The 26,014-nt window shown below is 54.4% G+C and overlaps 1 protein-coding gene across 16 annotated transcripts in view; it reads left to right on the forward strand.

Moving 5' to 3' along the window:
- The window catches only part of DIP2A (disco interacting protein 2 homolog A), a gene marked incomplete at its 3' end in the record, with an annotated part of 93,091 nt that overhangs the window by 60,578 nt on the left and 6,499 nt on the right, over positions 1–26,014 (forward strand). For 13 of the 16 annotated variants that reach the window (XM_082624835.1, XM_082624842.1, XM_082624849.1 and 10 more), the window contains 16 exons: positions 844–980; positions 1,424–1,504; positions 1,957–2,084; positions 4,292–4,406; positions 10,030–10,231; positions 11,107–11,216; positions 11,301–11,381; positions 13,817–13,940; positions 18,872–18,993; positions 19,099–19,210; positions 20,391–20,500; positions 21,003–21,133; positions 22,399–22,567; positions 22,845–23,015; positions 24,862–24,923; positions 25,496–25,553. In XM_082624835.1, the coding sequence (XP_082480961.1) occupies positions 844–980; positions 1,424–1,504; positions 1,957–2,084; positions 4,292–4,406; positions 10,030–10,231; positions 11,107–11,216; positions 11,301–11,381; positions 13,817–13,940; positions 18,872–18,993; positions 19,099–19,210; positions 20,391–20,500; positions 21,003–21,133; positions 22,399–22,567; positions 22,845–23,015; positions 24,862–24,923; positions 25,496–25,553 (1,913 nt within the window). Of the gene's footprint in view, positions 1–843; positions 981–1,423; positions 1,505–1,956; positions 2,089–4,291; positions 4,407–10,029; positions 10,232–11,106; positions 11,217–11,300; positions 11,382–13,816; positions 13,941–18,871; positions 18,994–19,098; positions 19,211–20,390; positions 20,501–21,002; positions 21,134–22,398; positions 22,568–22,844; positions 23,016–24,333; positions 24,569–24,861; positions 24,924–25,495; positions 25,554–26,014 lie in introns of those variants that run through there. The other 3 variants (XR_014294358.1, XM_082624840.1, XM_082624841.1) reach the window with 3 other exon arrangements.

The following is a 26,014-nucleotide window of genomic DNA, read 5'->3' on the forward strand; positions in this document are numbered from 1 at the left end:
GGGTGTACGTGCTCCCTCGGGTGTGTGGTGTGTGCGCACGCGCTCCCTCAGGGGTGTGTGTGTGCTCTCTCGGGTGTGGGTGGTGTGTGTGTGTGTGCATGTACTCCCTCGGGGTGGTATATGTGCACATGCTCCCTTGGGGTGCGTATGTGTGCACGTGCTCCCCTGGGTGTGTGTGTGTCTGTTGTCGGGATTGTTGCAGGTCTGAGTCAGTGAGGACCCGGGGGGTCTTGTTTTCAGCAGGTGCACAGCCTTCTCTGTGTCAGCCCCAGGGTTGTGTTACCACGGCACGCCGGGGTTGTCCCTTTTGGTCTGGTTGTGGCATGGGCGGGGTCTCTGTTGTATTAGAACGCAGACGAGTGCGCGGATCTGGGGGGAAACGCACGTGCAGCAGCGCCACCCTCTGCTGTCTGCCCTTCCGAGGCTCTGGGCCACAGGCCGCCGTGTCGGCGGGCGTGCTGCTTGGTGAAGACAGAAGGGGGTCATGGGGCTGTGGGTGGGGCCGCGGGAGGGGCCCACGCTCAGGTGGGGTCGTCAGGCCTGGTGTGGGAGCCAGCCCGAAAGGCAAAGGTGTGAGCGGATGGCACCTCCCATCTCCTGCGGGTTCAGGAGGGCGGTGCTGGGGGGGACGACAGAGCCCGCGTGACTAGAAGCGTTTCTGTCACCTTCACGTACCGCGTGTGGAACACACAGGCTTGTGGCCAGAGGGGTGTGAGTGTCCCAGCCTGGAGCACACGAACTGTTCGTGTCCACCCTGCAGAGGCCAAGCACGTGGGTCTCTGGGGATGACCCATCTCAGTGTCCTCTTTGTTCATGCCCTTGAGGGTTGTTTTCTCTCTTTAGCTAATGTGTGTGTTGTGAAGGTGGAGGGGACCCCTTACCTCTGTAAGACCGATGAAGTTGGAGAAATCTGCGTCAACTCCAGCGCGACGGCGACAGCGTACTATGGGCTGCTCGGGATCACAAAGAACATCTTTGAGGTCCGCGCCTGGTCCCTACCTTTGTGCTAAAGTCGAGTCCACAGCTGAGGAGGGGTGGGAGGGGACAGTGCGGCTCTCGGCAGTGCCCGCTCTGGCAGGCCAGCCCTACGTGGGCGCCTCGTGGCCCTGACGGATCCAGGTTGGCCCAGGGAAGCCGGCCTCTGGGCTGGAGCCGTGGGGTCGTCAGGAGAGTCCAGCAAGTGCCCCCCAGCCCCCAGGCCGGGACGGGACAGGCCGGGAGGGGGAGCACGGGCCGTGGAGGCCAGGAGCCTGAAGGGGGTCTCACCAGACGGCAGGGACTCCCCTCCAGGGAGGCGCAGTGATGCCGTCTGAGGAGCCACGCCTGGCGCGGGCAGCGCGTGCCGGCCCCTCTCTCCCGCCCGCCTGCCGCTCGCTTGATCCCTGTGGACCACGCCTGACCTTGTCCTCTCCACTCCGTGCAGACCGTCCCAGTCACGGCAGGGGGCACGCCCATTTCCGACAGACCTTTCACCAGGACGGGGCTGCTGGGCTTCATCGGGCCTGTGAGTATGTCCCGCTGGCAGACCTGGGCCTGCAGATGGGCTCAGAGCTGGGGAAGGGTGCTGCTCCGCGTCCCCTGTGCACAGGACCCCCCCCTCCCGACAGAGTCCCGGCCTCCAGAACGTCACTGGGGCCGAGCTGGGGAGCCCTGTCTGTAGCGCAGGAGCATCAAGTCCCTAACAGACCTCATCCTCAGCTGCATTCCCATCTCTGACCTTTCCGGTGCTGACGCCAGCCCTGGGTGCCCCCTCGCCATCCCCTCTGAAAGCCCGCCAGGCTTAGGGCCCCTTCACCCCGGTGGCCCCTGCCCGGGTCTCCCTGTCACCATGGGCAGGGGCCCCGCTGGCCCTGTCTGCGAGTTACTTGGTCTCCAAGCTGTCGGGTCTCTGTAGCAGGGCCTGAGCCACAGGGCCTGCCCACATGTCCGGGGCCTGACCAGCATCCTTGCCTTCAGGATAACCTGGTCTTCGTCGTGGGCAAGCTGGATGGGCTGATGGTGGTGGGGGTCCGCAGACACAACGCGGACGACATCGTGGCTACCGCACTGGCCGTGGAGCCCATGAAGTTTGTCTACAGAGGCAGGTGATGCGCTGCGGGTCCCCTTGCCGTGCCTTCAGGTTCCTTCTCTAGTTAACCTTCGAGAGGTCTCCTGCAGTGGAAGGAAAGCCCAGTGGTTTGAATACACAAAACCTAAAAATTCCTGTTCATCAGAGGAACTTCACAAAGAACAGGATGACATTTGCAGCGAGGATGCCCGAGTTGGAGTCCTCACCGTCCACGGAGCTCATGGCTCCTTAGAGGGTGAGATCCAGACCTCGATCTGGGCACGGAGACCGGGCCGAGACACCACACAGGGCACCGTGCGCGTGAGGGCGAGGGCACCTGGGCAGCTGCCCGAGAGCCTCGGGAGTGCGGGCTGGAGCGGAGGGTGCCCTTTTGCCTGAAATCACGTGAGGCCGTTGTCTCCTGGTATAGAGTCAGTTCGCCTTCTCTGAATGTGTTAGGCAGTCACTTTAGAGTCTCACGTCCATAGAGCACGTAAGGGGGCCCCTGGCCTGGGCCCCGGGCGCCCTGTCCAGCTTGTCCAGCTCCGAGCTCTTTGTCCTGGAGGAGGCGGCCCCTTCTCCTAGTTGGTCCAGTCAGCCACTGCATTTCTTAACTGTATTCTTCTCAAGGTAATTCGTTACTCAAGCTAGGGTGCCTGTGAGCGTGGCTGGAGCCGTCCTTTGAATATACGTTAAAGAAACGATCAGGGAATTCTGCCAGTGGTAGGTCAGCATGTTCTGCCAGCCCTTCCCCGGGTCAGGATGACGGCTGCAAATAAGCACTCGGGAGAAACCAGCAGGGCGGGCAGGCTGGTGGGTGCGTGCAGCCTGGAGCCGGGGCGCACAGGACTCAACAGGACTCACAGCAGAAACCAGAGATATCATCAGTGCAAGTGTCCACCGAGGGGATGCCGGGGTAGCCCACGCCTGCTCCTGGGTGCGTCAGGGAGCCTCGCATGGCCACCGACTCCTGATGGCATCTGGAGGTGACGCCGGTCCAGTGACTAGCTGGGTGCAGGGTGGTCGTACCCGCGGATGGAGAGGCGGCCTACCTGCGTCCACCAGGGAGGAGCTGTGCACTGGACGAGGTCACGGCATCCCTACAGGACGGTGTTTAGCAGATGGAGTAAATGTAGGGCAGAGGCAGCTGGAGAGTGAGCTGATCAGCTGGAAAGCCAGATCAAGAGCTTTCTCCAGAAGTTAGGAAATAGAAAGTTTAGAAGAAAAATTAAGAGGGAAGTGGAGCAAGAAGGGCTGGCATCCTGAGAGCGGACTCAGGGTGGGGGGTGTGTGTCTGGACCCTGAGGAAGGGAGTCTGTGGGGTGGGCCTCCAGCCAGGATGCGTCAGACTCCCCGGCAGAGGGGCTGGAGCCAGAGGATGACAGTGCAGTAACGTTTTAAGTTTTTCAGAGGAACTTTTAACCTAGATTTTATATTCATCCCAAGATGTCACTTAATTGTGCAGTTGCAGTAAAAGTATTCTTGGGTACGTAAGGTTCAGAAGTTTTGTCACAAAAAGACCATGTTTGTGAAAATGCTCTTGGGTGAGGTACTAAGAGAAACAAGATGTGTGAAAGTAAGGAAATGCTAATACTGCGTAAAGTTTGTTGCATTAAAAGAGAGTGGGTGCACGTGTGTGCGCGTGCATACCTGTGTGTGTAGCGGCCAAAGGAGCAAGCCAGAGAAGGTAGGTCTGTGAGGTCCCAGAGCTAGCTTGGCAGCCGTGCCAGCAGGATGGGCGTGATGGGGAGACAGATGCTTGTCTCATAAAGAAAAAGAGAATCCACTCAAAGTCCAAAGGAAGAAAAAGCCAGCACAGAGTAAAGGAGAACACGTTGAACTTCTTCGATAAGACGCGAGAAAGAAGACCACTGCTGTCAGCCACAGACAGGAGCGGAGTGACGAGTGGTGAGATTTCACCTGGACAAAGAAATAGATGATTAACAGAACTTCTCGACAGAGATTTCTGCATGAAGAAGTACATCACATAGATTGACATTGCAGTTAAGGAAAACGTTCTTTTACAACGTGTGCCTGGTTGTTTGCTGTGCACTGAAGTCCTCTCTGTTTTGTGAATCGAAACTTATTTCATCCACATTGGAGGAGGTTTGCGGCTGCTTCCCTTTAAATTCTGTTGGACAGCGTCTACCTCCAGCCCTGCTGCGGCTTCCGTCTGGGCGGGATGGGGCATCCGCGTCCCGGCCCCCCTTGCCGGGCGCTCATCTCTGTCCCTTCCTCCCCCAGGATCGCGGTGTTCTCCGTGACGGTGCTGCATGACGACCGGATCGTGCTGGTGGCAGAGCAACGGCCCGACGCCTCAGAGGAGGACAGCTTCCAGTGGATGAGCCGTGTGCTGCAGGTGGGTGCGTGTGGGCACACGGTGGGCACTGGCTGAGCGCGGGCTGACTGACCCTTGAGGTGAGGGGCGGCCCCGCAGAGTTGCCGTCCACCTGGCTGAGAGATGCAAACTTGCACGCATTGGTGTTTCCACTGTTGTGCTTTGAGAATTTCAAACGTGTAGCAAGGCTGGAAGCGAAGCCCAGTGAACCCCTCGCGCCTGGGCTGGGGCTCCACGTGCTTCCCACCTCGTGACACCCGTTCGACACGCACGTGCCCTCGGCCTCACCCGTGTGCTGTGTGCTGTCCTTCCCTACACGTCCACGTTTACATCCTTAAGTACTGAACTAGATTCAACAAGTTATTTTGCGGGGAAGGGAGTAAACTTTGCCTTCAGTAAAGAGCACAAGCTAAATGTCCACTCAGCTTTACTGAGTGTAACTTACGTGTAGAAGGAGCCCATTTTCAAGTGTCCAGGTTGATGAGTTTTGACAAATGTACGCACCCAGGTAACCACAGGTAAGAGCGCTCCCGTCTAACGAGGAACTGCTGGCTGCTTTGTGTCGCCAGGGATGAGCCCTGCCCCCGCCCTGGACGTCCGTGCAGACGAATCTCAGTGTGGGCTCCTGGTCTGGCATTCTTACCCTTGGCATCACGTTTGTGTGGTTCCTCGTGGTGTGTGTATCAGTGGCTCATTCCTTTTTATTGCCAAGTTGTGTTCTTTGCTTATCTGTTCACACCTTGGTGGACATTGGGTTGTTAATTTTTGGCTATTGTGAATAAGGCTACTGTGGACAATAGTGTACAAATCTTTGGGTGAATTTCAGTCCTGGCGGCTTTTCAGGGAAGCCCTCTGGTGCCCCTACAGCTCTGGTTGGTTGTGTGGCGTGTGCTCAGCCCCAGCCACCTAAGAAAGGACACTTGTACAGAGCAGACAAGGTCCAGTGTCAGGGAGGCCAGGGAGCTCTTGAGCTTCAGAGGATCGGTTTTTCTACTAATATTTACAGCGTTTATTTTATTGATTGATTGATTGATTGATTTTGCGGTATGCAGGCCCCTCACTGTTGTGGCCTCCCGTTGCGGAGCACAGGCTCCGGACGCACAGGCTCAACTGCCATGGCTCACGGGCCCAGTCGCTCCGCGGCACGTGGGATCTTCCGGGACCGGGGCACGAACCCGTGTCCCCTGCAGGAGGACTCTCAACCACTGCGCCACCAGGGAAGCCCACAACGTTTATTTTTAATGAAAAATTTTAATGTTTTGTTATGGAATATTTCTAATATACGAAACATACAAAGGAGAGTGTAACAACCCCTGTGTGTCCATCGCCGCTTCAGCAATGACCGACAGTCAAGGCCCCAGCCATGCCCCACCCATCCTCCCAGCTTCTCCCTTGGGAGTGCTTTGAAGCAAATCCCGGACTCACAGATTTTACCTGTAAATTTGAGTATTTCTTTCTTTTTTTTTTTTAAATACATATATATATATATTTTTTTAGATGTTGGGGGTAGGAGTTTATTAAGTTATTTATTTATTTTTGCTGCGTTGGGTCTTTGTTTCTGTGCGAGGGCTTTCTCTAGTCGTGGCAAGTGGGGGCCACTCTTCATCACGGTGCGCGGGCCTCTCACTATCGCGGCCTCTCCTGTTGCGGAGCACAGGCTCCAGACGCGCAGGCTCAGTAGTTGTGGCTCACGGGCCTAGCCGCTCTGCGGCATGTGGGATCCTCCCAGACCAGGGCTCGAACCCGAGTCCCTTGCATTAGCAGGCAGACTCCCAACCGCTGCGCCACCAGGGAAGCCCGAGTATTTCTTTCTTTAAAAAAGAAGTACCAGTATCACATATTAAAAATTAACAATAAAATTTTTATTCAGGTATAATTGACATGTAACACTGTATTAGTTTCAGGTGTACCACATAATGATTTGATTTTGTATATATAGTGAAAGAGTCACTACGTCTAGTTAAGGTCCGTCAACATACAGAGTTACAGAATTTTTTTCTCGTGGTGAGCACTTTTAAGATCTACTCTCTTAGCAACTTTGAAACACACAGCACAGCATTATTAACTGCAGTCCCGTGCTGTACATGGCATCCCCAGTACTTATCACCTTATAACTGGAAGTTTCTCCCTTTTGACGCCTTCACCCATTTCTCCCACCCCCCACGCCCCTCACCTCTGGCATCCACCAATCTGTTCTCTATGTCTATGAGCTCATCTTTTTGTTTTTAGATTCCACATGTAAGAGATATGTTTTTGTTTTTCTTCATCTAATTTATCTCACTTAGCATAATACTATGAAGGTCCATCTATGTTGCTGCCAATGGCAAGATTTCATTCTTTTTTATGGCTGAGTAATATTCCTCTGTGTGTGTGTGTGTGTGTGTGTGTGTGTGTGTGTGTGTGTGTATACCACAGTTTCTTTATCCATTCATCCATTGATGGATGCTTAGGTATGTTGGCTGTTGTAAATAATACTAAATGAACAGAGGGGTGCATACTTTTTTTCAAGTTAGCATTTTGCTTTTTCTAAATTTACTTATATATTTGTTTTTGGCTGCGTTGGGTCTTCGTTGCTGCATGCAGGCTTTCTCTAGTTGCAGTGAACAGGGGCTACTCTTTGTTGCGGTGCGTGGGCTTCTCATTGCGGTGGCTTCTCTGGTTGCAGAGCATGGGCTCTAGGCACATGGGCCTCAGTAGTTGTGGCTCTCGGGCTCTAGAGTGCAGGCTCAGTAGCTGTGACACATGGGCTTAGTTGCTCCGTGGCCTTTGGGGTCTTCCCGGATCAGGGCTCGAAACAGTGCCCCTGCATTGGGAGGCGGATTCTTAACCACTGCGCCACCAGGGATGTCCAGCATTTTGGGTTTTTTTCCAATAAATACCCGAAGTGCAATTGGTGGATCATATAGTAGTTCCATTTTTAGTTTTTTGAGGAACCTCCATACTGTTTTCCATAGCGGCAGCACCAGTTTACTTTCCCACGAACAGTGCACGAGGGCTGCCTTTTCACTACATCCTCACCAACACTTGTTGTTTCTTGTCCTTTTGATAATAGCCATTCCAACGGGTGTGAGGTGATATCTCATTGTGGTTTTGACTTGCATTTTCCTGATGATTAGTGATGTTTAGCATCTTTTTATATACCTGTTGGCCATTTATATGTCTTCTTTGGAAAAATGTCTATTCAGGTCCTCTGCCCCTTTTTTAATTGCATTATTTGATTTTTGTTTTGGTTTTATTTGCTGTTGAGTTGTATGAGTTTCTTATATATTTTGGATCTTAACCCTTATCAGATATATTATTTGCAAATATTTCCTCCCATTCAATATGTTCCTTTCGTTTTGCTGATGGTTTCCTTTGCTGTGCAGAAACCTTTTAGTTTGATGTAGTACTACTTGTTTATTTTTGCTCTTGTTGCTTTCGCTTTTGGTGTCAAATCCAAAAAAATCATCACCAAGACTGATGTCAAGGAGTTTACCATAGCCTATGTTTTATTCTAGGAGTTTTACGGTTTCAGGTCTTACATTCAAGTCTTTAATCTATTTTGAATTAGTTTTGTGTGTGGTGTCCAGTTTTCCCAACACCATTTATTGAGGGGGCTCTCTTTCCCTGTTGTCTTCTTGTCTCCTTTGTTGTAAGTTAACTGACCACATATGTGTGGGATTATTCCTGGGCTCTCTGTTCTGTTCCATTGATCTACATCTGTTTTTGTGCCAGTACCACACTGTTTTGATTACTATAGCTTTATGGTATTTGAAATCAGTGAGCATGATACTTGTAGCTTTGTACTTCTTTCTTAAGATTGCTTTGACAGTTCAGGGTCTTCTGTGGTTCCGTACAAACGTTAGGACTGTATTTTCTAGTTCTGTGAAAAATGTCATGGGTATTTTGATATTGCATTAAATCTGCAGATGGCTTTGGGTAGTGTGGACATTTCAACAATATTAATTCTTACAATCCATGAACTCAGAATATCTTTCCATTTATTTGTATCTTTTTCAATTTCTTTCATCAGCGTCTCATAGTTTTAAGTGTACATGTGTCCTTCACCTCCTTGGTTAAATTTATTCCTAGGTATTTTGTTCTTTTGGATGTAATTGTATATATAATTATATATATATAATTACATATTTAGTCACTATTCAAATTTCCTGGATTATCTAATATTTAGTATGTGTGTTAAACTCAGGATCAAAATAAGGTAAAAATTGCACTTGGTGAGGCCAGACTTTTAAGTCTTTTTTAATGTATGGCTCCTCCTCTGTCGTATTTTTCTTACAGTTTGTTTATTGACAGAGGCAGGTTGTTCGTCCAGTACGTCCCCCCGTCCTGGGCTCTGACGGCTGTGCCTCTGCCGTGTCGCTCAGTGCGCTCCTCTGTCTCCTGTACTTCCTGCGTGTCTGTCGGTGGGTAGATCTTGAGGCTTCATCAGACTTGGGCTCGATTTTCTGGCTGACAGTCTCATGGGAGGTGGCATGTTGTGTCCGCTGGTTTGTTAGGGCTTCATGGGGCTGCTGCTTCAATCCTGTTCCTTCCTCATCATTAACACAACAGCTTTGGAAGGGTCTTCTACAGAGAGTGCTGAAGTCGCTGGGGGACCTGGAGGCTGGGCAGGAACACGAGATCTAGGGGTTGATTTCAGGGTCCTGAGCTGGCTTCCTGGAGATGTTTTGGTTTTTGTCTCACTACGAACTAGTGGATTATAGTTGTTATATTTTTGACAGTGGTCAGTGGGAGCCTCTTCGGACTGGCTCTTGAGCCCTTTAGACACACCTCCGGGGTTCTTTGAGGCCACACCCGGGAACAGGAAGTTCGATTCCTGGGGAGGTGGTGCATTTTGTGTCCTAGACCCGACACTACTGGGACCCCGCTGCCTTCTAAGGGAAATGGAATTTGGGCACTGTCTGGGAACTTGATGTTACTGGCTTTTTTTCAGTGGACAGAGTAGGAGATGATGTCCACGTGCTTGCAAGATTACCTGCATCATGGGTTTATGCTGCTAGTTCCAGCTCAAGACCTCAGGGTTTTTTCTTAAGTCACCGATCTTTCTCCACAATGAAAACTTGCAGTGGTGATACTTCCAGCAGAGGCACTCATGTCCTGAGGCCACTCTGCACACACCACAGTCTCCAAATAACCTTCTCCACACTACGTCTCAAGTGTGAAATTTCCGAGTGCAGCTTAAGATGTTTTTTCAATTCTTTTTGCCCGTGGGACTGGATTAATGAAATTCCTGTGTTTAAAGTCACTCTAAATAGATTCTCTCTGTGGGGCTGTGCCACCAACCTGATTCCACTTTGGTTGAGTTCATTTGTTTTATTTTGCTTTCAGTTGTTAGGAATTGCTTTTTTAAATTTTAAGTTTTTTGTGTATAAAATATACACATGGTTCCAAATTTGAAAGCAAGGTGTATTCAGAGGAGTCCAGCTTCTGCCTGTCTTGCTGTTCACTGCTTCTCCCACAGGAAGTCACTTAACTGCTTTTACGGCTTTTTTTTAATGTGAGCAGTTACAGATTTATATTCGATTATGCACATACACAGAACGTGTGTGTAAGTGATAGGAAATGCACACTCTCCTCGCCACGTTTCTCTTCTAACAAAACGTCCCAGAGGTCACAGTTCTCCGTCTCATGCCCCCCCTTCCAGGCCATCGACAGCATCCACCAGGTGGGCGTGTACTGTCTGGCCCTGGTTCCTGCGAACACCTTGCCCAAGGCCCCTCTAGGAGGGATTCACGTTTCTGAAACCAAGCAGCGCTTTCTGGAGGGGAAGCTGCACCCATGTAACGTGTTAATGTGCCCTCACACGTGTGTTACCAACCTTCCCAAGCCTCGCCAGAAGCAGCCAGGTTAGTGTACATCACACAACACGTCTATTCCGTCTTCAGACTGCGGCAGCTACACTTGTGTTTAACTGGTGCAGCCCTGTTGAACAGGTTGAACGCTCCATCTCTGGGATCGGGGCTAAGAGCCAGAGCGAACGGCACACCGGGTTGGTCCCCACCTCCTGCCCCGCCGGAAGGAGAGCACAACCTCACGTCCCCAGCATGGGGGTTCCCCCCGCCTGTTAGCACCCACCCCAGGACTGGATTCAGGCCTGGCGTCTGAGCTGTGGAGGCTGCTCCCTGGGGGCAGAACTGATGATGCCTGAGAGCAGCCCTGGAGCTCGGAATCTAAAGCGCCGCCGTGGCCACCATTGTGCCGTGGGGCGGCCGGCCACGCCAAGGCCACGGGGCCTGTGGGCGCCGCGTGTGCCGCTCCTCGGCTCTGTCATCAGCCACTGTCACTGGGTCGACGGGACCTAGGAAGCCTCAGCAAACGGTCAACTTCCCTTCCCTGGTTTAACTCTTATGTACAGTTTTTCATTCCTTTGGTTATGTAAATTTTTAGTAAATGCTAACCTTTGTTGATTATTAAACACAAAAAATACCATTAAATGAAACACAACCAGTAAAACAATGAGATAAATACATTAAGAGTTTAGCTGTGGCTGAGGTCAGATCATATCTCCCCAGGGCTTCTGCCATGTGGTGAATGTCTTCATCTGGCTCGTTTGTAAGAGAGAGATTCTGTTTGTCACTTAGCGTAACCCTTGTAGCTAGTTTCCCGAACACCTTTATCATAGTGAAGAATTAAATGCCTGCCTGTTCAAATAAAAAGCTGTGTGATGATTACCTCTCAGACGTCACCCACCTCTCACTCGCAATCCCCCCTCATTTTCTAGAGGTTGGACCAGCCTCCATGATTGTTGGGAATCTGGTCGCTGGGAAGAGACTTGCTCAGGCCTCAGGGAGGGAGCTGTCTCACCTGGAGGACAGTGACCAGGCGAGGAAGGTAAGGGCGGGCGGCTGGGGGGAGGAGGGGGCCTCCCTGGCGGGTGGGAAGCCGCCAGCTCTGAGCGCCCCCCGCGCCCCGCAGCTCCTGTTCCTGCCCGACGTGCTGCGCTGGCGGGCCAGCACCACGCCCGAGCACCTGCTCTTCCTGCTGCTCAGCGCCAAGGTGAGGCCACCCGCACCTGCGGGCCACGTGCTGCCTGCCTAGGAGAGGGGCCGAGGTCTGTTTCCCAGCCGTGATGCTCAGACTCGAGGCCTCACGTTTGGAGAACAGCGAGCCTTGGCACCCAGGCCCCGGCTGGCCTGCCTCTCTCTGTGGGAGCCTCAGCTTCCACACAAGCCACACAGTTACCTTTCTGGGGTTTTTACATTTAACAGGAAAATTCTCATTACCTTGTCTTTTGATTATGAATAGTATACATGTAAGTACTCCTAAGTGAACTAAAAGGAAATGTTTATTTTGTAAAGATTAGGAATTTAGACTTTCTACATTTGTTGATAGCTTTAACATGACAAATACTGCTTACTGCCCTGATCCTGGGTACCTTTCAGTGGGCGTTACACGATACCAGGGGCTTCTAGGGTATAAAGGAGAAACTGTAAGTTGTGGGCCAGTAGACAAACTATGAAAACATGAAAAATAACAATGAAAACCCTGCATGACTTGCTGTCAGGTGCTCCCGGGCCCACGAGGACACTTGCGCTCTGAGGTCTTAGAAACACTGGCCTTGGGACTTCCCTGGTGGTCCAGTGGTTAAGACTGCACTCCCAATGCAGGGGGCCCAGGTTCAATCCCTGGCTGGGGAACTAAGATCGTGCATGCCGCATGGTGCAGCCAAAAAACAACAGCAAGAGAAACACCAGCCTGGCTTTCAGTCCTGCTCGTTACTGGCCACTGCTCCTTCATTCAGAAATATTGATTGATGCCTGCTACATATGCAGTGTTAAAGAAGATAAAAAAGGCCCCTGTTCGCCAGACAGTGAATTAAGTCTTCCTGCTAGAAAACCAGTGCTCAGGAGAAGAGCTGTCTTCCTGGTTCACATGTATCTGCAGATCTGGAAGGTGTTCAGTAGACACTTGTTTTATGGCTGATGGAATTCTAAAGCCAATAAGTAACAGTTGACCAAGATAAAGTCAGCTCATGGTGAGAAGCTGAAAATCAGTGCAGCCGGGGCTGTGAGGCGGTGAGGCCAGGGCACTGGGCTGACCCCAGGCGTGAGCCGTGAGGGGTGTGACGGGGCCCGTGATTCTGAGCGATTCCTCTGGATTGTAAGAGGGCAAGGGTGGGAGCAGCGGGCCAGGGGGCCGTGGTCCAGGTGAGAGATGGCCATTCAGAGAAGAGGACGTGGGGATGCAGACGCGTGTGAGGGGGGGTCAGAGGCAGGCCCGCGGGATCGAGGGTGGCCTGCGTGGAGGCTGAGCGCCTGTGCAGATGGGGCGCTTCCCAGGGAGGAGGGGGCTGTGGGTGGGCGTGTCCAGAGATGCCACCAGGAGCACGGTCAGCCCAGAAGACCCCATGATCGTCTTTAAAGCTCAGAGCTCAGGAGGAACCAACAGAAGACCACCTGGCCTTCTCCAGGTGCATTCCAAAAACTTGTAAGTTTTTGCACTTCTTTTGGCTTGTCAACCTTCTCAGGTTTGAATTGTCCTTAAGTCTCCAAGGATATGCCGGCCTTCAACCCGGGAGGAGCCCTGTGCCTGGCAGGTGGTGTCCCTGGCACGAGGTGGCCCCTAGCCTTGGGGACTGGGGGGGGCTCTGGGCCTTTGGTCTCCCGGCGCGTGCCCGGCATGGCGCTCTGTACCTCAGCTTGAGTGTGAGGAGAGTCTGACCTGCTGTGCAAAGCCCCCGGACCTGCGTGGTGGGGCCCCGGCCGAGGAGCAGTGAGGGGCTCGGACGCTGTGCCGGGCTGTCCTGCAGGCCAGTGGTGGTTAGGCTGAGTGGCGCCGTACTTCTCCTGAGAAGGGCCGAGAGAGCTGTGAGGCCTGACTCGGGTCGGCAGGGGGAGGGAGGGTCAGCTCGGAGCTGGTCCTCAGCCGAGCTCTCCTCCGCGGAGAACCAGGTGCGGGGTGCCCCGCCAGCCACTCGTCCGCCCAGGCTCCCTGAAAGAGCAGCCTGCGGCAACCCAAGCCCCGGGACCTGGTGGATGGGGTGCCTGAACATGAGTCAGGGTTCAGTTTAGGGGCGTGTATTTACTGTTTCTCATTTGCTTATGTGTGTTTATATTCAGGATAAGGGTTGCTTCTAGGGAGGGAGAGGATGGAATTGGGGGCGTATGTAGAGTGGTGGTGATTTATTTTATAAAAGAGACATTGAAACAACGTGGCAAAATACTAGGTAATGAAAAACTGGATATTTATTACATTATTCTTTATAATACTGTTATATTTAGAATATTTTATCATAATGGCCAAAAGGGTTTTCTTCAATCGCCAAGTCTTTGGCCGTGGTGGACGACCAGGCTCTGAGAAGACTGCAGACGGGTCTGGGGTGGCACCTGTCCTGGTTCCTGACCACAGGGGCTCAGACACGGGCTGTGCACGGCGTGTCCGTGGGTCGTCCCCCGCCCCCCGCTCAGCAGTGCCCACGATTGCTTTCCTAGGGCACAGTCAGCGGCACCATCACCTGCATCCAGCTGCACAGAAAGGCGGAGAGAGTGGCCGCCGCTCTGATGGAGAAGGCCAGGCTGCCCACCGGGGCCCACGTGGCCCTGGTCTACCCCCCAGGTGAGGACCTGCCAGCCTGCCCTCGGCCCGTGCCCACCCTGCGCTCCCGTCACGCGTGCCTGCACCCCGTGAGCACTTGTATGTAATTGCGAGTCCACTCTTGCCTGTCTTAGTGCAGCCTTTCCTTTCTGTTTGCTTTCTTCATCTGGCTGTTCTTCCCGCATCTCTCCCCTCTGTTTTATTACTAGAAAGCAAACACCCTTGTAACCACCAACCAGGTCGAGAAATGGATCTTTGCTTTTCCCGTCCCAGCCACCTCCTCCATTCTCCAAAAGTAGCCTCTGTCCTGGCCTCTGTGGTCACCATTTCTCCATAATTTGATCACACAGATGAGCGTCCTAGTCATCACAGTGTAGTCTGCCAAGTTTCTGTAAATCTGATATATTTTTAAGTCTCCTTTAACCTGCAGGCTGCCCTCTGTCCCTCTCTTCTGTGGCCCTGGAGCGTCCCCGCCGTCTGGAGTGGCTCCGTGTGTGCCGGGCTGCTGCTCCCGGGCTCCCACAGGGAACCCCAGTCAGACTCCCTCGCAAGACCCTAAGTGCTGTCGGGCTGTTCCTTTCTTTTGCAGAATTAGCACGCTAGCAGCCGTTGACATTCTCTGTCCCGCATTCATTAATGCTTTAAGGGTCACTAAACGGTGGTGTTCTAACTCTGTCCTTTCTTTCTCACTTACCAGCCATAAACTATAAACAGACTTTTGCCCTTGTTAGTATCTGGTCACCCAGTGGTAGAATTCAGCTGTGAAAGGTAGAGTAAGTGTTGCTTCTTTCCTTCTATCAACAAAATGAATTCTGTTTCTCGTCACACTCTAGTGGTAGCTGCTCCCACGTCCCCGGGTGTGACCTCCTGTCCTGATGCCTCCTGCTGTCTGCTGGGACCAGGTGCCCCGGCCAGTTCTCCGTGGAGCCTGGTGTTCACAGCACCAGTCTGGGCCAGGGGCTCGTCCCTCCTGGGCTGGCCGCTGGCCGTTGGCCCTTTCCTTGAACAGAGCTCTGATTTAAAATGAGTGTAATAATTATATCTCGGAGACAGGCAGTGCCTCATGAGTTCATATTGTTGCACCCGATCAGATTCAGGGTTACAGGCTTTTACTGAACCCTTCTTGACGTTCTGTCTGCTTTACGCCTGTGTCTCCCTTCTTCCCTACTGAGAATCCTGATTCTCCAGGATGGGAGTCGATAGAATTCAAATATCCCAAGATCACTCACTTGCTTTATCCTGTGTCACAAGCAGCACCCCCAAAATAACAGTAGTAATACATGACCACCTGTGTGATTTTTGGAAGCAGCTTAAATATTTCCACACGTGCTTTCTCCACCCGCTTTCCCTGTAGCTGTGCTCTCTGTGTCGCCGGGGCGGGCGGGGCTGGGGGCCTGCAAAGTTGGCCTCTCCGCACCCGCGGTGCACTGGTGCCTGCATTCAGTCTCTTTCTGCCACGCTGGTTCTCTGATTGGTTTCTCGGGAAGGGTTCATGGGAGCAGTATCCCTTGAGTTCTTGCCTGTTGGTAACCGTCTGTACACTTCGTAATGAAAGTTGTTTTTGCTAGATAAAAAAACCCCTGACTCACATTTTCTTTTCTTGAGCCTCTCAAATATGTGTCCATTTTCTCCTGGCCTTAAGCATCAAGTCTGACGATAATCTAATTTTCTTCCTCTTATGAGTCACTGGCCTTTTTGCTCTAGGTGCCAAAAGGACATTTTTTTTCCCTTCTTAAAGTCCGGCATATGGTTGTAACATTGATTATTACAGGGCAGCGTTCTCTTACCTATGGAATCTTTGGAAGGCAGCTATGCTCACCACTATACCATCAATGCCATACAATGTATAGGGTATCTTTAAATAAGAAGCTGCAAATCTTTTTTTTTTTAATTTTAAGGAAGTTTTCTAGAACTGTAGTCTTTTCTCTGTCCCTTCCCTTGCTTTGATTTTCTTTGCATCTCCTTCCTGCTCCCATGACCCACGTGTTAGGTCTTCTCTGTCGTTTTCCCCAGGAGTGTCTCCGTTGAATTTCCAGTCTCCTCTTCGTGGTTTCTGTGTCCGTTGTCTTATTTGCTCTTGGGCTCCTTCTAGTTCCATCTTCGTTTCTGAAATGATTTTTTATAATTTCTACTTCTTTCCTCATTTCTTTTTTCTAGTTCTGATTTTGGTTATTCTTTCATATCTTGCATCATTTTCTTAATGCATTTTAGCACATGTTAAAATGGGCTGAAGTTCTTATCTGCTGACTTTGTCTGGACAGATGACGATCTGCCCCTGATTCTTTTCCTTGTACCTTGGGTGGGACTTGGCCCCCGGGCCACCCGCACGGACCCCACCCCCCACCCCGTCTCTTTCTGTGCCCCGCACCCTGAGCCCTGAGCTCCACTCCGTGGCCTCTCTGTGTTGGGCTGGATTGCTGGGCCCAAACCCTCATGGCTGCTCACGGGCACCGGTGAGTGGGTGAACGGTTTCCGTCCCTCGCCCTCTCTGATCAGACCCTCAGTCGTGGGAACAAGATGCCTACGCCTCCCCAGTCGGGACGTCTGGGCCTCCTGGGGGCTCCCAGCCCTCTGGGCTCCCTCCGGTGCCACCTGGCTCCTGTGGAATCCCCTCACTCTGCCCAGTGCGGCCCCTACAGCCCATCCTCAGCGTCGGCTCCATCTCACCCGCTTGGCGCCCGCTCTGTCTCTCCTGCCTTGTCTTGGGGTCTTGGTTCTGGGAGTTTGTTGCTTGGCTGTTAGGGGATGTTTTTCTCCTGCGTCTGGCGCACGGGTGATGGGCACTCGAAAGACCTTTCCCTTTCCCTGGCGGCCTGAGCCTTAGCCGGAACGGGAATCACAGGTTTCTCTGTCTTGGTAGGTGCTTCGCCAGGGTTGTGGGTGATTTTCTTTTTTCCCCCCTTTATAAGTTTGTTGTTGTTTTGCCTGGAAGCTTGTTGGTTCTAGTTCAGGAATTTTACTGGGAAATGCCTGGGTCTAGGTCCTCTCTCCCTTTCTTGCCCACTTAATCTTCATATCAGGAAAATGTTCTTTTTCGTTACTGCCTTTTCTCCCTCTTTTTCATGCTTCTGGATCTCCTGACTCAGGTTTGGGTACCGTCTCTTTTCAGTGTGTCTGGCAGGACACGACTTGTACTGGGCACTTTCTGCTTGTGGGATCTGGGGGCCTCTTTCCAAGGGCTGCCATGGAGGGCTCCCTGCCCGGCAGCCAGGGTGAGCTGGCGGCCCAGCTTGTTTCTGGACTCAGCTGCGTGGCGGCTTGGACACTCCAGAACTCCCACTGGCATTACAATTATGCTGCTCTTTCCGGTCCTGGGAACGTGCGGTCGTTTTTCTCCAGGACTGATTGCAGCTCCCACTCTTCTCGTCTCCCTGGCCTCAGTGTGAGGCAGACATCACCCCGGCCTAGATGAGGCAGGGACGCAGCTGCTCGGGAGCCCCGGCCGTCACCGTCCACACCCGGCGGAGAGCCTGGGAGGACCACAGCCATGCCGGGGTTCAGGGCTGCGGCTGCAGGCGTGCAGCGTGAGGACATGCTGGGGGTGAGGGACGCTGAAGTAACAGGAGAATAGGAGAAAAGACAGAAGGAGGCGCGACGCCTCCCTCTCTTTGGGGCATGTTTGACACTGTTTATACAAAATGTTTATTGAATAAAGGAAAATGCTTGGTGAAGTTCTGAATTTACAACCTTACCAGCAGGTGGAGAGTATAATTAATAGCTGGAGGGCAGATCCCACCCTCCTTGAAGGCTGAGAACGGGTGCAGGTGTTTTGCAGATGCACACCGGTGTGTGTGTGCGTGTGTGCGCGTGTGTGTTGTGCATTTCCTGATTTCCTGCGAGGGGCCAGGACTTTCTCCTCAGAGGGGTGTGTGGCCCTGGGGTGACTCTCTGGTAGCTGCAGACAGGTGGGGTGCGGGCAGGGACAGGGCTGCCCCGCATGTTCACCTGGTGATGCCAGGACAGGAGGAGATGCACACGCAGGGACGGCAGGAGCTGCATGAGCTCGTGGAAGTGAGTTGCTGATGGTGCTTTCTTGTGTTCGGTTTGGTGATACCTTTGTGGCGCATTGGGCAGAGTGGCCCTGCTGGGTGTGAGGACACTCACACACGTGTCGGCCTGCCTGCTGGCTCTGTCTCCTGAGCTGCCCACAAGCACAGCGCAGATGGGTGGTCCCTGGTGGGTGGGCTCAGGCCTGTAAAGATGACCGTGCTGAGCACCCCTGGCCCTGATGGAGCATCGTGAACTTGTAATCTGGTGAAACCCGTGAGCTGGGTTAAACGTTGCGTATTTATTTTGACCCTGGAATCAAAACAGCCTGAGACTGGTGTCTGGTAGCCAGATGTTGTCAGGCAGGGCCTTGTGTGATTTGAGGACAGCTTCTGGAGGAGTCTCCAGAGTGTGGGACTCAGCTGTCCTCAAGTCGGACTGAGTTCAAGGGGGGAAGATGGGTTAGAAGTGTACAGTTCTCCCCGGTTTTAATCATGGAGAACTTGAAACACATGAAAGAGTTGAAGGAGCAGCAAGTGGTCCCACGTTTTGGCGCGGGGTTGAGAGCAGGGCAGGGACATCCTGGCCCATCCCCAGGGGTGTGGGCCTCCCTGGAGAAGCGGCCAGGTCCCCCATGTCAGGGTGCAGATGCACGCGAGAGGTGCGGGGCTTCTGGGGTGGGCAGCTCGCCCACCCGCCCTCCGTGGCCTCCTCTGGGCCGTGACTGCGCACCCCCCCCACGCCTCCTGACCTCCCCGTGTCTGGGCGGGGGTTGACCTGCAGCGGGGGTAGCTCTCTGTCCCTCTGTAACAGCGCTGTTCGGTGCACACCCTGTTAGTGTGGAGGAGGGTGGTTTTATTCAAGCACAGCAGGTGAGGCCCCTGGTCTTTCTCGTGGATCCGTGGCCCTGGACGTGGGGAGCCGCCTTTGACCCGCTGACACCCTCTGACCATGTGTCTCCCCAGGGGTGGACCTCATTGCCGCCTTCTACGGCTGCCTGTACTGCGGCTGCGTGCCTGTCACTGTGCGGCCCCCGCACCCCCAGAACCTCGCCACCACACTTCCCACCGTCAAGATGATTGTGGAGGTAGGCAGGCACCACAGCCGGCAGGGCGACCTGACCGTGGGCCCGTGTGCAGTTTACTCCCAGGCGCCGAGACTCACTTGTGCCTTCAACCCCTGTGCCCTGCAGGTCAGCAAGTCTGCGTGCGTGCTCACGACGCAGGCCATCACGCGGCTGCTCAAGTCCAAAGAAGCACTGGCCACCGTGGACGTCAGGACCTGGCCGACCATTCTAGATACAGGTGCGCGTCCTTGCTGCGTTGGTGTGCTCGCTGGCCCCGCCAGGATCAGCCCCCTTTCCTTCCTTTGTTGTAGGGATTGCGTTGTCGCCACGTAAACATAAAGGTTGGCTAAGAGCAGCTTAGCAGCTTCAGTAAATGGTGAGAGGCGACCAACAGGAGCCTTGCCGGCTGGGTGCCTGACAGCCTGTGTCCACCAGCTTGAGCCTAGAGCCAGGCGCGCAGAACAGAGGGCAGGTGGTGGGGAGCAGAGGTCCTTCCAAGGCCCGGCGCCTGTGGATGAGCTCCCCTTACTGCCTTTCATGCCTACGCAGCGGTTGGCAGTTGCGGGGACATAGACGGTGCCCACAGCACACACACAGCCGTCCTGGGTCCCCATCATGGGTACGTGCTCCTACGCCCCAGGAAATGCTTGTGGGCCCCTCTGCCTTGGCCTGTTGGGTCAGCCATCAAGACACCCCAAACCAGCAGCACCCTGCAGGCTCCATCGGTAACTCGCGCACGGCCACAGGGGTGCCAGCCGGCAAGCAGAGAGGGGTCCCTCCTTCCCCGTCACACCTGGTGGGTATAGGTGCCTGTCCTTGCCCACCAGGGCACTGCCCACGAGAGGAAGTCAGGGACCGTGTTGTCAGTGGCCACCTGCCTGATACCAGCAACAGGCACGGGGAGCTGGTCCAGGGCGGCTGGCGGGGCACCCAGGGGTGGGCCCAGGAGCAGATGGGCTCCGGGGAGTTCCCTCACCTCACCGCTCCCTGCCCTCGCCTCGCCTGTGTGCAGTCAGTGCTGTGCCCATCTCATGGTCCTGAAGGAACGCGACGAAGCACCCAGAGCCCTGGGGGCCCATCCTTAGCACTCACTGTGCATAGAGATGTCGGTAATCCTGGCTCCATCACAGGCTCCGGGACCCTGGCCAAGTCCCCGCTCCTCTGAGCTGTCCTGTGGGGCTCTCTCGGCCCATCTCCAGCCCTCCGTGTCCCCCTCGTCCCCTGTCCCCATCACCACATGCTCGGCGTGGTCGGCGAGGGTCCGTTCCACGTGACCTTCCCTGCATGCACACGCGGCCTGCTTTCCCGCAGCCTGACTTCTGCTCTGAGCTCCCCAGCTCCCTCTGTGCGCCCCGTCTCCTCTCTCCCCACGAGAGCCTGAGCTAGCATCCACGCCCCCCGTGTCTCCTGACCGACAGATGACGTACCCAAGAGGAGGGTGGCCAGCATCTTCAGGCCCCCGTCCCCAGACATGCTCGCATACTTGGACTTCAGCGTGTCGACCACGGGGATCCTGGCGGGTGTGAAGGTGGGTTCTCTGGCTGGAGCTCCCCTCCACTCCGGCCCCTGGCACAGTGGGCGGGCAAAGGGCAGAAGGGTGTTGGCTCCAGGTCTGTGCAGGCCCTTCCTCCTCCCAGAGCTTAAAGCAGCAGTTTTGCTCCTTAAAGTTTGTGTTAAATACCAATAAACCCCAGGATTAGGTTAGCCTGAGAGTGATGCGTATTTTAGGTTTTATGGTAACGTCTAAACTTTCTGATTCATGACTATCTGGCCTCGAGGACCAGGTGGCTTGGATGAGTCTGTCACATTAGCAGGCACCAAACACTCCACTAAAATTCTCTATTACCATGAACTCTCACCTAGAAGATTCATAGTGTGCCATTCCTGGGTACTGACTGGTGAATGTGGGATTGGGGCCAGCCACCCTTTCAGGAAGCGAAGGTGTCCGGCTGCTGTGGGCAGCAGGCACTGCCGTCAGCCCTCCCTCTTCCCTCACATCACTGAGCAGAGCTTTCCTTTCACTCCTTAAGATGTCACACGCAGCCACCAGTGCCCTGTGCCGCTCCATCAAGCTGCAGTGTGAGCTGTACCCCTCCAGGCAGATCGCCATCTGCCTCGACCCCTACTGTGGCCTCGGCTTTGCCCTGTGGTGTCTGTGCAGGTGAGTGTGCAGGTAGAATGTGCAGGTGAGTGGAGGGTGGGTGTGCGGGTGAGTGGAGCTGAGTGTGCGGGTGAGTGGGGCTGAGTGTGCGGGTGAGTGGAGGGTGGGTGTGCGGGTGAGTGGAGCTGAGTGTGCAGGTGAGTGGAGGGTGGGTGTGCAGGTGAGTGGAGCTGAGTGTGCAGGTGAGTGGAGGGTGGGTGTGCAGGTGAGTGGAGGGTGGGTGTGCAGGTGAGTGGAGCTGAGTGTGCAGGTGAGTGGAGGGTGGGTGTGCAGGTGAGTGGAGCTGAGTGTGCGGGTGAGTGGAGGGTGGGTGTGCGGGTGAGTGGAGCTGAGTGTGCAGGTGAGTGGGGCTGAGTGTGCGGGTGAGTGGAGCTGAGTGTGCAGGTGAGTGGGGCTGAGTGTGCAGGTGAGTGGGGCTGAGTGTGCAGGTGAGTGGAGAGTGGGTGTGCGGGTGAGTGGAGCTGAGTGTGCGGGTGAGTGGAGGGTGGGTGTGCAGGTGAGTGGGGCTGAGTGTGCAGGTGAGTGGAGCTGAGTGTGCGGGTGAGTGGGGCTGAGTGTGCGGGTGAGTGGGGCTGAGTGTGCAGGTGAGTGGAGAGTGGGTGTGCGGGTGAGTGGAGCTGAGTGTGCAGGTGAGTGGAGGGTGGGTGTGCAGGTGAGTGGAGCTGAGTGTGCGGGTGAGTGGAGCTGAGTGTGCAGGTGAGTGGAGCTGAGTGTGCGGGTGAGTGGAGGGTGGGTGTGCGGGTGAGTGGAGGGTGGGTGTGCAGGTGAGTGGAGCTGAGTGTGCAGGTGAGTGGAAGGTGAGTGTGTGGGTAGAATCCCCCCCTCCTTACCCCACCCCCGGCTAAATTGCTTCTTTAGACGCCCCCTTTCTAAGGTACATTTTTGAAGCCCACCAAGCAGAGGATACATGTGTGAGTGGGTTGGTTTGTGTGGGTGTTTGGTGGGTTGGAGTTGGGGTCTGAAATTGAGTAAAAGAGTAAAAATGCCTTTTTATTAAGTGCACACTCTCCGTTACTGCTGATTCCATCCAGAACAGGGAAGTAGGAACCCATCTTTGTAAGCAGAACCCCGTCCCTGCCGGCTGGCCCGTCCCTGACAGCGACCCTGGATCCTTGAGTGCTGGTGGCGGGACCTGCGCCCCCAAGTTTTCTACTGAAAGCCCTACTCGGCCAGAGCAGAAAGGGTGGGCTCTGCCGGGAAGGGTAGTGTCCTTGAGGGGAGAGGCGCCTGCACACGTGCTGACCCCGCCCCTGTCGCTGTCACAGCGTCTATTCGGGACACCAGTCGGTGCTGGTACCCCCACCGGAGCTGGAGACCAACGTGTCCCTGTGGCTGTGGGCTGTCAGCCAGTACAAGGCCCGCGTCACCTTCTGCTCCTACTCGGTGATGGAGATGTGCGCCCGGGGCCTGGGCGCACAGACAGCGGTGCTCAGGGTGCGTGCCGTCCGGGCCTGGAGAGACCACCGGACCTCTCCCAGCAACCGAAAACCCTCCCGGGGCGCCCCCCCCCAAACCCCAACACACACCCATGGTGCACCTCCTGGGAGGAGAGGGGGGCGGGCGCAGGGCAGGGTGGGTCTGACGCCGGGTCTCCGAGGCCTCGGGCCGGAGCCGAGAGGGCGGAGCGGGGGAGACGGAACCGAGGAGACGGGGCTCGAGCAGCTTGGCCTTCACGCTCAGACCCGGCGGTGTGCGCCCACTCCTCCCACAGATGAAGGGCGTGAACCTGTCGTGCGTGCGCACCTGCATGGTGGTGGCCGAGGAGCGGCCCAGGATCGCGCTCACACAGTCCTTCTCCAAGCTGTTCAGGGACCTGGGTCTGCCTGCGCGCGCTGTGAGCACCACGTTTGGCTGCAGGGTCAACGTGGCCATCTGCCTCCAGGTAGGCGGCAGGGCTTCCTGCTGGGCGCATGTGCAGGCGCTGCGCTTCTCCGTCGTCCTTGGGTCCTTTCTGGTCCTCCCAGCCTTTGATGTTGCGTTTTCCAAATAGCACGTTAGCTTTGAGAGCTGAGCGTTTTACTTTAAAGGAGATTCTGTTCTTGATGAACAAAGACTTACTTGGAAAAATCAAAATTTTTTTGATCAGTGACTATTATCTGGAAGAATTTCTAAGTTGGATATGGTATGCAATTAATATTCTAAAGCAAGAATAAGCTAATTGTGTTTTAAGACATCTAGCAATTTTAAATGGAAACATTGACGAGTGTGATGGTTTATATTGCCCGGAATTCATTTTTGGAACATTAAGATATTTTACGTATTAAAAGGAAACAAAGTTTCAGAACAGCTAACTATAGAGCAGTGCTATTTACTGCCTCTGAATTCAGGTGACTCTGGCTGTTTTCCAGATTTCCTACTAGCACCTCAGTCCCACTTCTTTCTGAACCACGTTGCATGCCTCACGCACCCATGTTCAGGAGTTGTGGGGAGGAAGGGCCTCAGGGGAACCACAGTTCCTCATCCCTGAGCCCGTACTGGCCAGTGCCTGCCGGGCACAGGGAGGGTCTCGACTGCAGAGGCGGGCGTCCTGTTGTCCTGGTGTTCCTGCGACGGCCTCTCCACAATGGAGACGGCTCACCATCTCACTCGGACCCTTGCTGAGTGGCAGGAGGAGTGGGGTGGTCCCTCGTGAGGTCCTCCCGTTGTAGACAGTGCGACTGCACCTAGGCTGCTGGCGCAGGGTCGGTGGCTGTCAGCGCAGCCCTCATGTCTGCTCAGCGTCTGGCAGCCTGGGCCCTCCTTCCTGGAAACGCGATGGCATCCGTGTTGCTTATCAGCGCGTGGGCGGCAGAAGTCTTGCTGGGACGTTCTTGGTTTGCACTTTGAGATGCAGTGATGCACTTTGCTCTCTCTCAGCTGTGTTTCTCACATGCCTGTGCTCTCTGTGTTTCCTGTGGCCTCTCCTCCCTGTCTCCCTCTGCTGGCCTCCTTTGTCTCTGTCCGCCCAACTGGCTGGGAAAGCTGGCTGAGCAGGTACGACCTTGACCTCGCCCTTGAGGGGCCTCTCGTGAGCTCCAGACAAATACGTGTTTCTCCTGCTCACGGTGGGCGTTATTTGCCATATTACAAAAATAACTCCTTCGTAACTGAATTTAAGACAAAAAGTATTTTCAGAAGCATTTAACCTTCCTTTTAATAAATTGCCTCTGGAGGAAGGGCTGTGTTTAGTCTCAATGAAAAAATTTCCGTTTTCATTCCAGGGCAGACCTAGGTCGCTTTGGGATCTTCAGAGAATGATGCTGGGGCAGAGTGTCGTGTGACTTGATGTTCCTTATCTAGTGAAAGGAACGTGCTGTCCTGTAATCAGGGCCAACGTCAGCTGTCAGATGAGAGGAGAGAGAGTGAGGACGTCATTCTGGCAAATCCCTGGTGGGGCCTCGCTGTGCTCAGTCCTCAGGAGAATTAGGTCGGAGCGAGCATGGCTCGGTGGAAATGCCCCAAAACCCATAGCAGTGTTTTCTTAGAGACCAGCGGGAAGAGAGCTGTCAGGACTGAAATGTGAACTGGTTTGACGTGACATCTTCCTTCAGTGTCACTGGATGGTACCAAGCCTTGTAGATGTTTTCAGGAAAGCAGACTCCTGCTGGGAGCAGGGCAGCTGCCCTCCCGGCCCCCCCCACGCCTAAGGCCGGAGGAGCTGTCCCCCAGCTGCACCCGCGTGGAGGCAACGCCCCTGGGAACCATGGCGGGAGGCCCACGTGGACGCTCCTCTGCTGCTCCCCTTGCAGGGCACAGCCGGCCCGGACCCCACGACCGTCTACGTGGACATGAGGGCACTGCGCCATGACAGGTAAGAGCACCCAGGCCCCCGGGCAGCCTGGGCCTCCCCTGCATCCCTGTGTCCTCCCTTGATCAGTCATTCCCACGACCAGGAAGGGAATGACCTTCCAAGAGTGACCGAGCATTTGACACGTGGCTTTTTATGGGGTAGAAAACAAGTAAGCCCGTCGCTGGGCAGGACAGAGGCATCACGTCAGCAGACATGTCCCGGGGGCCACAGTGTGTACCTGCGGGTCGGGGTCCCTCCAGCTTTGGAGCCAGATCCCAGTTCTGGATCCTCAAATGCAGTTTGAGGTAAACCATGGTGGAGCTTCCCAGGGGGCGAGGCCAGCTGGCCAGGGGCCCCCCGAGGACATAGAGCCAGCTCCTGCCCTGAGCAGTCCTTGGTGAGCCACGCACCCGAAGTCACTGCTCCAAGGTCACAGCAAGGCCCTGATCGAAAGGCTAAAAGGCTTGGCTGTTGTCAACGGACTGGCTGTTGCAGTGATAATCAATTTCTGACTACCTTGTGAGTTGCCTTTTTAGAGATTGTTGTCTGTGTAGTAAATTTTATTCTGAAATTTTTCCCTTGTTCATTTTTAGGGTACGTTTGGTGGAACGGGGTTCTCCGCACAGTCTGCCATTGACAGAGTCTGGAAAGGTAGTGCAGGGGACTGGGCCTCTATCCTTACATCGTCCTTGGGAGGTGCTCGCAATGAGCACAGACCCCTGTGGTCGGGCTGGGCTGGGCTGACATAGAGGCCTCTCCTCGCTGTAAACACACACACACACACACACACACCACACACCACACACCGCAGACACACACCACACACCGCAGACACACACCACACACAACGACACCACACACACCGCACACACACCACACACATACCGCACACACCGCACACACACACACCGCACACACCACACACACACACACACACACACTTGCTAAGTCTTTACGTCTACATCTGAGCTCCAGTTCCAAAAAGGGAGGACCTCAGGTGCAGAGACCTAGAAGGAACTACACTGCTGGGTCTTGAGGCCACGGGGCGCCTGTTGCCTTCATGGTGGCCCTGGAGCAGCTCACTGGGGCCTGGAAGAACGCAGCCCCTGGCT

The sequence above is a fragment of the Mesoplodon mirus genome, assembly GCF_964341445.2.
Source record: "Mesoplodon mirus genome assembly, chromosome: 6".
Classification (NCBI taxonomy): domain Eukaryota; kingdom Metazoa; phylum Chordata; class Mammalia; order Artiodactyla; family Ziphiidae; genus Mesoplodon; species Mesoplodon mirus.